Raw genomic sequence first — 13,385 nt, forward strand, 5'->3', positions numbered from 1 at the left:
GCACCCTCACAGGGAAGAGCTTCTGCCTAAGAGCTCATCTCAGTCTCCCCTCGGGCAGGTTAAAGCCATTCCCCTTGGCCTGTCCCTACAGGCCCTTGTCCCAAGCCCCTCTCCAGGTTTCCTGCAGCCCCTTTAGGCACTGGAGCTGCTCTCAGGTCTCCCCTTCAGGAGCCTTCTCTTCTCCAGGCTGCCCCAGCCCAGCTCTCTCAGCCTGGCTCCAGAGCAGAGCTGCTCACACTCTCTGAGCATATTTGTGGCCTCTTCCAAACTCTTTCCAACAGGTCCACGTCTCTCTTATGCTGGGTGCTCGACAGCCTGATGCAGGACTTCAGATGGGGTCTTATGAGAGCAGAGTGGAGGGGGAGAATCTCCTCCCTCCACCTGCTGGTCAAGCTCCTTTTGATGCAGCCCAGCATACAGTTGGCTTTCTGGGCTGCAAAGGGACACTACTGGATCATGTCCAGCTTTTCCTCCGCCAGTACCCCCAAGTTGCTCTCAGCAGTGCTGCTCTCTATCCCTTCATACTTAAATTTGGCAAGAAAAACGCTTTAAGTTTTATTCTCATTCAACAACGAGCATGTTAACGTATTGATACAGAGCTTGTGGTTCACGAATCTGAATTAAAAAGGGAAAACAAAGACTCCTGGCTAACACGTAAATCACTTGAGTTTCCTACAGCAGCATGGAAAGCCAGTTCCCAGGTTAAGACCTATCCTGCGCTTGCTCTGACAGGTAGGACCAAGGACCGTCTTTCTTTTTGACATTACACATGGTCATTGCAAGAACAAGTAACAGCTCATGTAGAGTCTGAATTACCTCTCCCAGCGCTGTTGTGGAAACAGATGTTGCCAAGTTTGACAACTGCAGGGCACCACCTCGCCTTGTGAATGGGTGAGATTCAAACTAGGTAACGCTAAGGACACCTGCAATGCTCAGGCATAAGATCTCTTGAACCTATACAGTCCCTCAAAAGGTGACGCTTCTGTTAAAGCATGCTAAGAAATGGCTTGTGTTACACATTTGCTTCACTCTCTTTGATGTCAGTAATAATTATTACGGCTCAAAAAAGCAGTATTTCAGTAAATATGCATAGAAAGAATATATTTTCTTCAGTAAAGCTCACGTAGACTAACTCAAAAATTAGTCTTTGATGTGAATGCAGTGTCAGAAAACATCCTTGGAAAAGAACAGAGTAATTGCCAATCCAAGACACAAAATCTGTAGTATATGTGTTTAATGCAGTATTTTATCTGAAAACATTAAGAACTACTGTAAGTTTAGTATGAACTCACCTCTGAGAAGACAGATTAGGAGCCAGTTTCAGTATTGAATAGTCCTTACATGTGCTGCCAGGTGCCTGGCAGTGGCTGCTCCAAAAGTGGCTGAAATTCACCCTACTTTGGACAATCACTAAAGGGGCATTTCTGTGTAACCGAGAGCGAGGGATCCGCTTCACTGCCACCCACAAAGGGCAGCAGCTGCTACAAAGGCCAGGCTGCAGGAGGATAACGTGCTGTGTTATAAAGTGATAAAAAAATACCCCCCCTCCAGTTCTGGCAGAGCAGAGCGGTTCTGAAGGAGTTAATGCTTATCTCCAAAGAACTTCTTCCAAGAAAGTGAATTATAGCATGGTCCCGTTGCATTAAACACCATCCCTGCTTTCTTCATGTTTATGCACAACACACAGCAAACAAGCATTACCTGATAATCCATAACCTCTAGGCTGCCAGAGCCTTATATGTGATATTACCTTTTTTGTTCACATAAACTCTCTCCTATTGATTGATCTCAACACACAAGGGAAGGAGATGCAACGACAACAACAAAAATGCAAACCAGAACAGCAGGTACTCCGAGGCTCCCCATAAAACATTTTGCTGTTGCAAACACACGCTTTAGAGAGCTCTGACTGCTACTGAGAAATCCTCAATGCCTTTTCTTTTTTAATTAAGGGGTCCAAGAGACCCCTCAACCCATATAAATCATGCACTAGAATCCAGTTTAAAAAAGCATGAAACCCCTACAGTCAACTGATCTGAGCAAAAAAATAGAGAAACCACTGATAAATATCGCTTTTCTCTCAGCAAACGATTACAGCTATTATTAAAAGCAATACATTTACTTAACATCTAAAGTATTTAAAGACTTCAAACAGTTTCAGGAACTCCGCAGACTGACGACAATTCATTTGATTTAAGACACAAGCTGCTGTCCAAGGAGTAACTTAGATTTGTTCAAAAGCTCCATAACGATTTCTTTTCATAATGCATAAGGTACCCGAGCATTCTGCCAAATTCAAACGCAGAACTGTTAACCGTTCTAATGCTAAACTACGGCTGTCTAAACAGAAAGGTAATTCCTGAAATGTCATATGAATAATTTGCTAGATTTTGGGATAGGAATCATCCAGGTAAATTATTCTGCTTGACCTTAAAAATTCTAACGTATGCTAATAGCTGGATTATAAAAATGGAAAGTAGCATGGGCTCACGCTTCGAGATCTGATTTATCATTTTTATTGCATTTTCATTACCTAAACAAAATTAGAAACAGTATCTCCAAAACAGCAGTTAAAGTTGATATGATCAGGCATAAAATCAGGCAAGGGCACGTTTGGCAACTCTGTGTTTGCCAGATTGACAGCGCTATTGTGAGCTTCCAGAATCAATAAGTTTTCTTGCCACAGTTAAAGGAGAGGTTAGTAATAAATCTCCAACTTAATGCAATAGGCATAATTGTAAGATACAAACCTCCCCCTCCCTGCACTATTAGCGGGCATCAAATGAAACAACCATCAAAAAACAGGCAATGCACTTCATATTCTCCCAGATATATAAAGATGAAGGGAAATTACAAAGGGGTTGAGAAAAGGAAAGGGGGGGAAAAAAACCAACCCCAAACCACCCCAGCGCCAGACATACATTAAGCTAGTTTGACAGCACCATTGTTCATCTGTCCCATTGTCAGACCGAAAGATGTACTCAACGCTACAATGTCTGCTAGCAAATAAACAAAAGACTACATTTTTCAAAGCGGGGTGCCAATTCCAGCATAATTCCGTGTTGATGTGTACGTGTGCATGTGCCTGTGTGTGTGTCTCCGAAAAGAGTAGTCGATGCTGGCCCCCCGCTAAACCTTGGAACATTAGAGAATATATGTGTAATCCCACAGATGGGAGTATTTAGATATTTTTAAAGCATCTTCAAGTGGCAAAGGCTAGGTAGAGCATTAGTAACTATTTACATAGGCTAAGTGAAAATTAAAGTGGTATTTAGGGCACTAGCTCTAATATGGAGTCTCCCTGAGCTTTTTTCCATGCTTATTCCATGCCCAGTGCATAATAATGAAGCAGGCAGAAACATTGCAAAGGAGGTGATAAAAGAAATATCAGCTCTCATTTGGGGGGGGGGGGGGAGAAGAAAAAGCAGATATATTATATATTTATTTTGTTCCCTCCTTGCCCTCTCCATCCATTTGTCATCATACATGAAAATGTGCGATTCTAACTAGTGGAAAAATGCTACTTGCACACAGCAATGCCTGTCTTTTCCTTTAAATAGGGAAACTACTTAATACACAGCACCGGTATAGTTGCAGCGGGCCCAGGCAACTCGAAAGCACGCGTTAAAACAAAGGAGACAACATACCTTAAAAGCAGCTCCTCATTTCTCATAGTAACAGCGGATTTGGGACAGCGCATGCTTTCTGCACCGATATTCTCAACAAAAGCCAGTTCAGAAGTGCGCTCAAACATCAATGCCACAGTAGCTACTCACTAATGGCTACTCTTTCTCTCTTTCTCTCTCTAGGCAGACGCTGAGTGGTGGAGCAAAGGGGCCCCTGCAGATTCACTAAGCAGAAATAATCCTCTCTGACAAGTTATGTTGTCTGGGCATATTTTACATTAATGCACTGTGCTGCCTATAGGGGTCTTGTTTGCGTTCACTCTAGCCTAGCTGGTGTTAGCTCTCTTAATTACCATCCAAAAAAAAAGAAAAATAGCAACATTTCCCCCCCATATCCCTCCTCTAAAAAAATATAAAAATATAGGTTTTTAACCGGAAGAAAAGGGGGGAAAATCTATGGGTGAATGAGGGAAGGCTTTCTCTCTCTGGAAGGATGCATCCTTGATATGGATCTTTTGTTTGCCCTGCAAACTCGGTGAATTCAGTGGCAAACAGATGCTTGTGCACTTTAAGGGAATTGGGTTAGAGGCTTTTTCTGGGGCTCTGGAGTCGCAGCTGGAGCTTTTGCTCTCTCCCTCCTTCCCTTCCCTGTTCAAGGCTGAGTGGCTTTATGGGACCTGCCAGCTCACATCAGAGAGGCAAGGGAATATTAATGCAGGCACCTGGGGATCTTCTTCAAGTTTTCAGTTTTTCTTGGCAATTTTAACCCCTCCAAAAAACACAAGTCCAAACTCCTCTGATTTTAACCCCTCCAAGACACAGCTCAGTTACCAAGTAACTGAGTTTGCTTTAACCCAGACCGTTACACTTGGCTTTGGCAGAGTTCTCACAGGCGGGAAAGGGTGTTGCATTATTCAATGATTTACTCACTTCCTATGTATGAAAGGAACTATAGTGTGACACTGATTTCAGGGAAACAGCCTCTTTGGCCCTGCCTGGCAGATCCGCCATGGAATTTGCAGAACCAGGTTGTGGTCTTCCCAGTTGCCAAGGTAGTCAGAAAGAGGTTTATTTTCACATCTTGATTTCACCTTCTGCTGGGTAAATCTTTAAACCATGTGGCTGTGATTGAGGCAGGAAGATGGCTGGTTTGGTTTGGGTTTGCTTTAGTTCTTTTAAGCCTACATCAGATAATGGAGTGGGTGCTTATTTAGTAGACTGAAAAAGCCAACAAGACCTCAAATGCTTTTCTCAGTCAAGCGCTTTTCTGCACCACTGTGGCAGTAAAATGCACCTTAAACATGATTCCTCTGAGTTCCTTTTAACATAAGAACATGCAAAACTCACTCAACACAACTCATCCAAACCTGGCAACCAGTCAAAAACCCAGTGGAAGTCAAATAGACTGAGCTAGAAATAGATCTGGACCTCAAAACATAAATTCAGACTTTCGTAGACTTCTGGGTATACCTGTGGTTGGGCTGAACCTCCTTCCCTACATTATATAGTACTGCCTTGAACATCCTGATACGGTGCTACTGCTTCTAATTCCTTAACAGAAGTTGGCATTTAGGAGCTTGATCCTTTTGGTAAACTTGAGTCTGGGAATGAAAGCACAGAGGGAGCAATCGTCAGTATGAATATACTGGTAGCAAGATCTTGCCTTTCTGATAGCAGCTGTAAACTTCTATTAAGGTCATAAATTGTTTGCGACAGAAACAATCCTTTTGTTCTACACTTCTCATTGAGCACTCTGAGACCTTGGGATTAGTTTCAGTCATTCTGACATAATATTTGTCAAATGACCAGAAAACAAGTAAAAAAACAAACCTAGGCATAGTGTACTTCTAAGGACGCAGAGAGAAAGATGGTAGTTTAGGAAGCATGGATATCATGGAGGCCTGAAGTCAAGAAAAGTCAGTTCTTCCCTCTTCATCTGCAAAACATGACTGGGATTCTAGTTGCTCTTGTAATAGAAAATAATAAATCATATCTTCTGATTAGCAGTTCAGGCCAATTCCATGTTAAAATGTCACGCTCCAAGGTCACAGCTTGTACTTCATGCTAAAAATATCCAAACAGCCATGGAAGGCAGCCAGGAAAATGCTCAACCAACACAGGACAAATCCCATACCTCCTGCCCCAAATACGAAATCCATTACTACCATTTCAGGCATGGCCACCAGCACTCCAGATTCCTTCTCCTTCACTGTTCACCTCCAAATGACTTGTGCCCAGCACAACTCATTGCAATGACTGGGCTGCTCCAGACTAATCTTGCGCTTGTGGGACTGGTGTATGAGAGGAGGCAAATACCAGGGTATGCTTCAGAATACAGAGCTGAATGGGAAGTGTCAAACATTCTGATAAACTGCTACAGTTTTCCAAAAATATGGCAAGGATCAGCATCTTAAGACACTACCAGCTGAGAGAACAAAGCTTTCCTTTCAGGCTGGAGTAGAATGGCTCACACAGAGCCCTTTGGTGGGGAATCAATGGGCTTCTGTTGGGTGGCTCCACACAGTTGCAAGTTCTTGATCATTTCTGTGCTTAGAAAGAAGGCGAAACAGCAGCGATAGGAAATAAAGTGAAGTATTATATGGAGGGACTCATCCACGGCCAAAGGAATAAATAAAAAGAAAATAAGATCCACAAAGCAGTAACACAAACAGACAAAAAGAACCGACGCTTTCTATCACACGTAATGAAATGTCCGACGGAGCAACATCTGCAGAGGGATCACAGCTGTTGCTGATGAGAGGGAATATGAGCATTATTTTTCAATTGCAATATGCACTAAGCAGGAGTGCCTTTAAAATAATATGTCTAAAGGGAAGATTAAACCAGATGTACAGGACTATCTGGCTTCTTTCAAGATGAAAGTCCAGCTGTGGAGTCTAAATTCAACATTTAACAGGAAAATTGATTGTAGATTCATAACTGATATGTATATATAGCAGAATGTTTTGCACAGATTACATACAGTGGAAATGTAATAGTTTTTCTGTCCTATATTTCATATAAACCCAAGCCTTCTATGTATGGCCAAACTAATCGTGTGATCTTACAAATCCTTGAGAGGCCAGAGGAATACCAATCATTTACAGAGGCAAAATAGTAGAAACTTCTGTGGCAAACAATAAGTAATTTATATAAATTAAAAAATTTCTTCTCCTCCCTACTTCTACTTAAAAAATATTCTTTGACCGGTCCATTTGTTTATGGTATTCTTACAATATTCAGAAGCCCAAAATACAACACCATTCTGCTACACTCAAGAAGCAACGCTGCCAGCTAAGCGATGAACTACATTTTGTGACAGAGAAATGGTGGACAAGCATCCAGGACAATAGCCCCAAAAGCATGAATGCAATCATGAGAAGAATAGAAAGCCTTGATTCATTTTTCCATTTCACCACACGTCCCCGTGTCAGATCTCATGCAAGCCAATTAACCTTTTGCTCACATCTCCATCTTTAAAACAGAAAACCCCAATAAACTCCAAACACTGTGACAATAATGCAGAACACTAGAAGCTCTATAGAAGTGTGTTATTGTGAGTCACACAAACATTTATAGTAGGTCTTCTCCTCCCAAGAGGGACTTGTAGGCTACGTCTCAGTTTTATGTTGTTCTGTGCAGTTATTTAGGCTCAAATCACATTTGTGTTGTATAGGTGTGAAAAGTTACTCTTTAATCTGATAGCATTTACTGGTTTAGACAGCTAAATCCCACCTTTGATGTTGAGCAATTAGTCTTGGCTAGTCACCTAAGTTTTCGCTATCATCAGTGAAGAGAAATTAAACTAGAGTGTTACCATCTCCCTCCACTGACTGTAAAGTGATAAAATCCCTTACTTTTATATATATATATGGATATATGTATATCTATCTATCTATATATATATATATAATTAGGCAAGATGAATCACACCTAAAGCAAAAGTGAGAAATCCTGTGTTTCTGTTTCGGCATCGCCAAGCACACTGCGACCACCGTGCAAGTGCAGCTTAGATACCTTGAGCATGTCTGCCACTTCCAGGTGTAGCTGTCACCTGCCTGCAGGATGTCTGCAGCAATTAATATGTTACTCCTATGCACATCTGAAGTACAAAGGGAATCGGCCTCCGCTTCACAAGTGGAACAAGCGGAGTCTTTCCAGCATGCTTTGAGAAAGCAGACAGTTCTTTCAGGTTATCTCCTCCTAAAATCTCCTAGGAAAATGGGCAACTCACTGCTTGCAGCTCTTATGTTATTAGAAATCATGGAACACAAGACCAGGTGTTGCTAGAACCAGAGTACTCTGGACCACATCTCTGGCAAACGTGTATAGCTAGGAATGGACAATAACTCAAAAGGCTGTATCTCTACAAAAAGGTAAAAGCTCTACCAATAAGAGCTTTACCTCTGCTCTTATTGAAGTTCTTGTTCATTGTTATGTAGAACAAATTACTGCATCCTGTCTCCACCTTCTCTGTCGATTTGGTTGGTTGTTTACACAACCATTAAGACAGTTGTACACGGGAGATAAATTTTGGTCCTCAACTCCAGCAATCTGACATCTGAGATACTGCTTTATCAGGAGAGCTATAACCACGTGGTATCAGACAGTCCTACATTTGCTATCTGTATTATGCACATACATACAGGTGTAGGAGTTTCTTTACTGTTGCAGGGTATGAAAACACAAGCCAGGGAGACACAGTTCCTCACCAGTAAGTATCTTAGTCCAGTTTCATGGTAAAACCATATCGATCAGCTATAGAGGCAGTTGTGTGTGTGCAGACCATGCTGCCTTCAGGTCAGTTTCTAACTCTGCATGCATTGTGTGCGTTAATCACACCTGCAGTACCTGTGGGTGTTGTCTCTGTGTGCAGGAAAAGGAGAATTAGTTTCAAGCACCTGCAGTAAAGATGCAGCAAACGGCAGATTTTTTGTTTAAGCAGGCAACAAAACCAGTCTGACATTTGCCCACACCTCCTTTTGCTTGTTCTGGTGGATCTTTCCAATTGCATGTCTAGCTTTCCCGTCTGAGTCATAGGGAGAGAAATTACTTACAGACCCACAGGTCAGCCTGGATGTTGCAAAAGGTCTTTTCTAGCCTTACTTTTTCATCAAGGAGCACCCAATGAGCATTATGAAAGTTAAATAGCACAGGCAGAAAATGCAGAAGTACAAAAATGTTCCCTAAGTGCGTAAGATTAGGGCAGCGGGGGAATTTGTATTTAGAGTGTACAAAATGACTGTATGCTTTAACCCTACTGCTGCTTTCCATTAGGAAAGGTGTGCGCTGCCTCCCTCTAGCATTCAGCAGCGCTGACTCTATCTCAGCATCTGGAAAATAGAGGCACGAAAAGGAACAATCCCCCTTCTATTTACGTAAGTGATGTGCTCTGGTGCTTCCCCAACCCTCAACAAGGAAGCGACAAAACCTGCAGCTTGTGCAGATCACAAGTTCTAACATATAAGCGACATATCAGCGTGTTTTGTAGAGAAAATACATCACTCAAACCAACTTAAAACTGGCCAGGTTGTGACTGCAGACATGGCTACTCTACAAAGCAAATAACTTATTTGGAAAGAGCTACATGTCACAAGAGCATCTGGCCTGCAACTAAAGGAAAGAAGGAAAAAGCTGATCAAAAGAGCAAAGAGAAACAGAGGAGGCAAGAGAGCACCAGATCTGAGAGAAAAAAGAGAGAGAAAACAAACACAACTGGTTGTAGAATCAGATCTTTTCTGCTTTAATTTTAAGTCTATTTAATGTGTAAGTAGGACCTGCTCTGTCTAAGCAGGAGTATCTTTGGTTTACACTTGTAGTAATGGCAAGATCATAATTTTTTTACATGCCACGTGGAATATCAAAAACCTTGTATTCTTATCGGCACAGTCTACAGAACGTAAACTTGAACAATATATACAAATGTATAAATATTAAACACACATGAATGAACATGAGAAATGTCAACAGTTACAGATGAGAATTTAATGGCTACTTGTGTTAGAAAAAGAATCACATTTAACAGTTCTGTTGAGCCTATTTTTAAATGATATTATGGTGCTATAGGCAGAAGGTTCATTTCACACACCCATGACATGTTTCCAATTTAAGGGATGAACATTGATACTTAAAAACAAGGTATCACAAAAGAGAGTCACGTTCAACAGAAACTCATGTACAAATAAAAATGAGGAGTTTAATTTCTGAGATCTAGGATCTAGATGAGTAGACGCATCTACTAACAGAACCTTTAGCAATGACTGTGTTGTGATAAGTGGACCTTGTACACCATCAGACATGAACCACTGGCTTTTTGGAGCAACATATTATCCATTAGGTTGCCTGAAAAAGGAGGTAATATGGCACTGTCCAACATGGAAGGGAAACAAACTGAAAGTTGTATAATTCAAATCAGATTAAGTGATCTTTGGTTGCAAATACTAGTTGAGAACTCTTGATTTATTATCTGATAATAGTCATACTTTAAAGAAAGGACTACGTACAGTACATATATTTCCTCTGAAAGGAAGGAAGTGGATCAACCTATACAGTTGCCATAAAACTAATGTCTATAAAATATTTTTAATAAATGAACTAACAAAAAGCCTTGTTTCAGCAGCTTTTACCCTCCCTAAGTAATTTTATTGTATGATAGAAAAAAAAACAATCATGTCACTTTTTAATACTTTAAACTCTCTACCTAACATTTTTTATCCCAAGGATAGTCTTCCTTTCTCTCTTTCTTTTTCTGTCCTTAAAAATCTATTAACATTGATTAAAAAGAAAGAGCTGGGATATAAAACTTCAGTTAGATTTACTACACAATACATTTTTCTTCGACCTTTCTTATGTCACCCAACACTTGACAATTTTGTGCAAGGTGTTAAAAAAGTGATTTTTTTTTTGTGATTCTACTGATTCACAGATGTTTATAGGGCCAGTACTTCCTGAGTTAGGATCTTGATTTGTGGGGAGGAAGAAATATACTAGACTCTGCAAAAACATCCAGAAGTTAGGTGTGTTTGAAAACCGTTGATGAAAAATCTGGCAAACTGAGGTTCTAGGCTGAAGGATTCCTTAAAATGTCAGAGCACAAAGAATAGAAAAGTGTTTTTATAAATGATCTGGATGAGTGAGAATGTTGATCTGCTGGAGGCTAGGAAGGCTGTGCAGAGGGATTTGGACAGGCTGCATCAATGGGCTGAGGGCAATTCTATAAGGCTGAACAAAGCAAAGAGCTGGGTCTTACTCTTGGGTCACTACAACCCCATGCAACACTACAGGCTTGGGGAAGAGTGGCTGGAAAGCTGCTTGGCACAAAAGGACCTGGGAGCATTGGTCAAGAACTGGCTGAACATGAGCAGCTTGTGCCCAGGCAGCCAGGAAGCTGTCAGCATCCTGCCCTCAATCAGCACCAGTGCGGCAGCAGGGCCAGGGCAGGGATTGTGCCCCTGCACTGGGCACTGGTGAGGCTGCACCTCGAATCCTGTGTTCAGCTCTGGGCCCCTCACTACAAGAGAGACATTGAGGTGCTGGAGCAGGGCCAGAGAAGGGCAGTGGAGCTGGTGCAGGGCCTGGAGCCCAAGTGTGATGGGGAAGGGCTGAGGGACCTGGGGGGTTCAGTGTGGAGAAGAGAAGGCTCAGGGGGGACCTGATGGCTCCCTACAAGTGCCTGAGAGGAGGATGGAGCCAGGAGGGGCTGGGCTCTGCTCCCAAGGAACAAGGGATGGGACCAGAGGAAATGGTCTCGACTTGTGATTTAGACTGGATATTTGGAAAACGTCTTCACCACGAGCATTGTCAAGCACTGGAATAGGCTGCCCAAGAAAGTGATGGAGTCACCACCCCAGAGTTGTTTTAAAGATGCATAGATGAAGGGCTCAGGGACATGGTTTAGTGGTGGACTTGGCAGTGTTGTGTTGACAGTCGGACTTGGTGATCCTAGAAGTCTTTTCCAGCTTAAAGGATTCTATGATTCTGGGTTCAAATTTGCTTCTGTTAACCTGTCAAGTGACTTAAAGATTAAACATACATTTTTTTAATAGAGAGCTAAATGGGGAAAATACTGCTTCAGGATATCTTGACAAGACAGAGTGTCAAGATACCAAAATGTTACTGAAGCAGTGGAAGTAGCATAAGAAGTAGGGTAATACATTTACAAATAGCTTTTTGCCATGTGAGGTAGACTGTTTGCACAAGCTTGAATGTTGTAGTGGATGGAGTATGCATATCCTAAGCCACAGAGGGAGGAAGGCTCACACAAAACTAAGATACCTAGTTTGTGAAAAAACTGGATCCTAATTCTGAATCCCAAAGTGACTGCACTTTGTATGACCAAATTCTTTGCATAGCCAGTTCCTTCAGACAGGCTTGGGCCTGATTCATGCCACTTTGAGCACCTAACAGAGAAGCCCAAGAGCATAAGCACTTTTGGCTTCCAATTCAATTCCCATTCAACCTACCACAGATCTTCCTTTGACTAGGGAAGAAGCATAGGTGAACTAGGGTCAACACCAGCATCTCAGTTAAGCACAAATAACTGGATGAGATCTCCATGTCTGCTTTGTCCACAAAGCCTAGTTCCAGAAGAATATTTAGGCAATGGGTGCAGAGCTGGCAATGGCATCCTCTCTTGAACAATGTTGCCCACATTTCTTCCTAACCCTCATATAACGAAGATGTATGTGTACTACATATATATATACAGGGCATCTCCAAAGTGCCTTGAGATTATCCTCTGCAAAAAAAACATGTAGGAAAAAAAACTCGCTTTTAGACACCTTCCATGCCACAAAACTGGTAATTGCTTCTCACTGTGCCTGACCATAACAGTAGGGTTAGAACTAGGTTATATTTAAGGACCCTTCCAAGACAAACCATCATGTGATTCTGTGATTCATTCAAAGAAAAAGGCATAAGAACAGCCATATACATCTTATCTACCCTCTAAACATAGCCAAACACCACCAGACTCCTCAGCATCTCACTTCCCGTAACCAGATGCTCAGATACCACTTGTCAAAACCAATTTATGTGTCTCCAGCAGTGGATTTCTCACAACACTTACCATGTTGCTAGCACCAAAGGCTTATGGAGCCCCAGGAGAATATATGAAATGAAATGGCAGCAGAGGGAAAGCCTGGAGGGCCAAAGGGGTGCATGAGGAAATGAGTCATTTGCCTAAACTCCTCCTGCTTCAGAGCTCTCAGTAAGGTCATACTGTGGAGCTGGACAGAGATCTGAGCTTTCGGGTTATCTGGGTTCTTGACTCATCTGGCTCAAAGCACGATCAGCGCACACAGCCTTGTGGGACCCCATCCACGTCCAGCCATACACATCCCTTCAGCGCTAGCAGCATGTTCAGTGCTTCAGCAGAACCTGTGCTCTGATCTTTACCAGTGCCAAGAAGTCTGTTAAAGGGTTTACATATTGCAACGTTAAATGCTTGCTGAATTGCCACATCATTTTGTGCTTTCAGTGCTCCCAAATCCACATCATACATCTTTCTTCTGCAAGGCCAAACCCCATAGAGCTCCCTGAGTGCGCTTAACTCCAAATTAACACCCTGTAAAAACAGTTCCTCCCCTCTTCTCATATGCTGTTATATGTAAAACCTACACCCAAAGTTAATTTCTTGCTGACCCTGTGCTGATTAATGCAAATTACATTACATGCTAATTGCCCCAATTGGTTTGCATGCAGCCCAGAAATCAGGTCTTTTTGTTGGTGGTAAAACACCACTTTGCACAACGGTTACAT

General features: G+C 42.0%; 1 protein-coding gene across 7 annotated transcripts in view; it reads right to left on the reverse strand.

Moving 5' to 3' along the window:
• Window positions 1–13,385, reverse strand: part of CELF2 (CUGBP Elav-like family member 2) — a 563,459-nt gene that overhangs the window by 262,700 nt on the left and 287,374 nt on the right. For 3 of the 7 annotated variants that reach the window (XM_062609306.1, XM_062609304.1, XM_062609303.1), the window contains exon 1: window positions 3,648–3,969. The exons of 2 other annotated variants lie outside the window; for them this stretch is intronic. In XM_062609306.1, the coding sequence (XP_062465290.1) occupies window positions 3,648–3,754 (107 nt within the window). In that variant the 5' untranslated portion in view covers window positions 3,755–3,969. Of the gene's footprint in view, window positions 1–3,647; window positions 3,970–13,385 lie in introns of those variants that run through there. 2 more of the 7 variants (XM_062609305.1, XM_062609308.1) reach the window with 2 other exon arrangements.

Source organism: Pezoporus occidentalis, unplaced genomic scaffold (assembly GCF_034315485.1).
Source record: "Pezoporus occidentalis ecotype Australia unplaced genomic scaffold, CSIRO_AGI_Poc_V1 ctg136, whole genome shotgun sequence".
In the NCBI taxonomy this organism is placed as follows: domain Eukaryota; kingdom Metazoa; phylum Chordata; class Aves; order Psittaciformes; family Psittacidae; genus Pezoporus; species Pezoporus occidentalis.